Raw genomic sequence first — 3,455 nt, forward strand, 5'->3', positions numbered from 1 at the left:
TCAGCGTGATAAACATGATAATCAGAACCAAAACAGATGTTTTTAGCAGGTACAAGCTGTAATGGTGCAGCTCTATTCTGGAAAAAGGGGCGGGGAGCAGCAGCTCATTTGCATTTAAAGAGACAGGCCCGAAAAACAGCGTGTTTCTACTTCCACTCAAAATAGGCATTTTCAAAATGATATAATAAATGATCTGTGGGGTATTTTGAGCTGAAACTTTACAGACACAGTCTAGGGACACCAGACACTTATATTACATATTGTAAAAAGGGGCATAATATGTCTCCTTTAAGCGACATGGGCCGCAAGTCGGCCGAATGGAGCGGCTCGAAAGGCGGGCACTTTAGGGCCCTTTAGGACTATGGATAAGTCCCAGGTCGGCACGGTCTGAGGGTGAGCAGGATACAATCTCCGGGCGCCCTTCAAGAACTTAATGACCAAGTCATTTCTGCCGACTGACTGTCTAGCTTAGAGGGAATGATTCGCTGCGATAGTTGCCACATACATTTTGAGCGTGGAAGGGGTGCGCCCGTTATCCAGTAGCTCTTGTAAAAAGGACAGCATGTGGGACACGTCACAAGCTACCGAGTCCAGGCTTCGTGCTGCACCCCAGTCACTGAAGACTGACCATTTAAGAGCGTAGAGCCGTCTTGTAAACGGTGCTCTAGCCTCCAAAATGGTGTTGCAACTCCCGTCGAGGCTCCTGTCGAGGTTCCAGACATGAAGGCTCCACAGCTCCGGCCGGGGGTGCCAAATCATGCCCTTCGCCTGTGAGAGAAGATCCCTCCGTAACGGTATCGGCCACGGGGCAACTGCTGACAGCTGCATTAACTAATAAATTATATATATATATATATATATATATATACATACATACATATACAAATAAATAATAAATGCAAATATATCTACAAATAATTTTCCTGTTATACGAGAGCAGTAACCTAGCAGTAACCTAGTTGGTTTGATTTCTTGTGTTAGGCTACATGAGAAAATAAATAATTTTGCCTACCTAATGTAGTAGATTTAATGCAAAGGTGGTTCGGGTCGTGGTCTTTATGTCAAACGGGTCGGGTACAGAATTAAATTAGTGCTGCTGTCGGATAACGGGTCGGGTGTTCTGTTGAGTACTGCTGGTGCGAGTTTACCAAACAGGACCCGTTCAGGACTCTGCTTTAAACTGCTTTGCGTCTCTCCGTCAGATAACCTCACAAGCATGATGCGCCATTTACAGGTAGGCCTATTTCCCTAAACCGCCACACGGCTCATATATTTTTCTGCCACGGGGTGAGAACCTAATGATTACGAAAACGATTATTTATTTTTGATCATTATTATTTTATTTCAGTTAGTTTTTCAATAACTGTTGTTAGTTTCGTTTTGTTTTAGTTTTTCAGTTATTTTGATATTTTTATTTTATTTCAGTTTACGATCAATCGTTTTCGTCTTAGTTTTAGTTTTCGTTCTGCGAAAATAACCTTGATCAGTACTGAATCATGAAGATACATCACACATGAAATTAATGATTTTTACATTTGAATTAACTCCTAAGGATTTATGGAACAAACCAACCACAATAAAGGTGTTTAACATCGTTTAACCAAAAGTGTCCTATAGGAGGCTACCAAGAAAAAGTGAGTATTATTCAGGAAGTCAAGTGATATCAATATGGCTACCACCACGAAGGGGGTCCAATTTTATGCAGAATAAAACAGCTTTTATGAAGTCACTGATATGAATTTACTGATATGAACTCAAACTTTACTACTTACTGCACATTTAAAGCGATAGTTCAGCCAGAAATGAAAATCCTGTCATCATTTACTCACCCTCATGTTTTTCCAAACATGTATGAATTTCTTTCTTTTGTGGAACACAAAAGAAGATATTTCGAAGATAATTCTTGTTTTTGTCCATACAATGAAAGTCAATGGGGTCCAATGTTGTTTTGGACCCCATTGACTTTCATTGTATGGCCAAAAATACATTTTTCAAAATATCTTCTTTTGTGTTCCACAGAAGAATGAAATACAGGTTTGAAACCTCATGATGCATTTTATTTTTTTTTGGTGAACTAACCTTTTAAGATAAACCAACCATGCATACAGTACTTCATACGCTCAAACTGTAAGGTAACATGTAACTCAAAGTGAAGTTTACATGGAAAAAAGGTAGAGCTCATGCAGTCAAGTTAATGTAAAACTAACCTCCTGATAGACATCCATCCAACCATTCGCCAATACCTGAGAGAAGATCTCAAAAACTAACTTAGTATCAAAAAGTAAAGGTCTTAATGGATCTGTAATACACCAGTGACAAATACTTAAGTCTTCTGATCACTTCTTGACCTAAAATAACCTGACAGGTCAGGGTGTTGCTTCTCATGTGGCAGGATGTCATGAAGAAAACCACACAAGTAGTAAGGTACCATGTTCTGTTTAAAGTTATGGGCAATTTTAATGTCAGACAAAATGCTACAGAATGACTGAGCCACTTTCAATTCAATTCAATAGTCAATAAACTGAGTTTATATTCCACTAAATTTCAAAGCTCATTCACTTTTAAGAAAAACAACTTTAATTTGCGCTTAAATGTGATGTGGCATAAAACTCCACAAACTCAAACGTGATCATTTATAAGTGGCCAAAATAATTCATATTGAACTCACCCCATCAACCAGTCCATGCTGCTGGCAGCTGATCCACGCCAGCTCTGCTTTGACTTTAACCGGCTGTCTCAAATTATGTCCAGGCTGGATTTGGTCTCTATGGAGTGGTGCCTAAATGTATAACAGTTTTGGACACAGAGCTGCTCCTCATTGATTTGACTGCTTTCTATTCTAGAGAGCCTCGATGTAAACTCAGCAGCGGGTGATATGAGGGCTGGTGGGGCTCAGCTGTCAGAACTGTGCTGATCGTGTTGTGGGATGATGCCGGTGCTCCGTGTCTTGATGTCTGTAAGGCAGGCATGAAGTAGCCTACACTGAGTGTCTAATGCTTCGGTCCCGCTGCTGCTTGATTTCGGGAATCCGGAAGTGAACACGGACTGTCTCCAAGCCCAGCGAGACGACTATCTGCACTGAAGGACAGAACAAGCCCCCCTCCCCACCCCCCTTTTGAAATGTTCAAAAATCCTGTCTAGTTAGGCAGCGTAGTTTTGAGACACAACCACTGATTCCCCCCCCAACCGTCGCTTCCGTGCATGTCATTGTTCACCTCAGCTGCAGTCAGAAATAAACACAAATATCCTGCAAGAGACCACCTTTAATAAATACGCATTTCTCTTTCTCGAACCCTCTCCTTTCCTATTTTAATTTATTATTATTATTATTAAATAGTAATAATAAAGAGTGCTTTTTTTTTCTTTCACTCTTTAAAAAATATATTCTATTTTTAATAAATCTATTTTTGTAATTTTCTCCATAATTTCTAGCATATGTTTCAGAATTCACTCTT

At 39.9% G+C, this 3,455-nt stretch overlaps 1 protein-coding gene across 1 annotated transcript in view; it reads right to left on the reverse strand.

The window, feature by feature from the left end:
- LOC107744184 (MOB kinase activator 2-like) overlaps window positions 1-3,097 on the reverse strand; it is a 52,866-nt gene extending 49,769 nt beyond the window's left edge. The window contains exon 1 of the mRNA XM_016557697.1: window positions 2,669-3,097. Within this exon, the coding sequence (XP_016413183.1) occupies window positions 2,669-2,685 (17 nt within the window). The 5' untranslated portion in view covers window positions 2,686-3,097. The remainder of the gene's footprint in view (window positions 1-2,668) is intronic.
- Window positions 3,098-3,455: the final 358 nt, after the last annotated feature.

The sequence above is a fragment of the Sinocyclocheilus rhinocerous genome, unplaced genomic scaffold (genome assembly GCF_001515625.1).
Source record: "Sinocyclocheilus rhinocerous isolate Xijiao unplaced genomic scaffold, SAMN03320098_v1.1 scaffold2935, whole genome shotgun sequence".
NCBI classification, from domain to species: Eukaryota; Metazoa; Chordata; class Actinopteri; order Cypriniformes; family Cyprinidae; genus Sinocyclocheilus; species Sinocyclocheilus rhinocerous.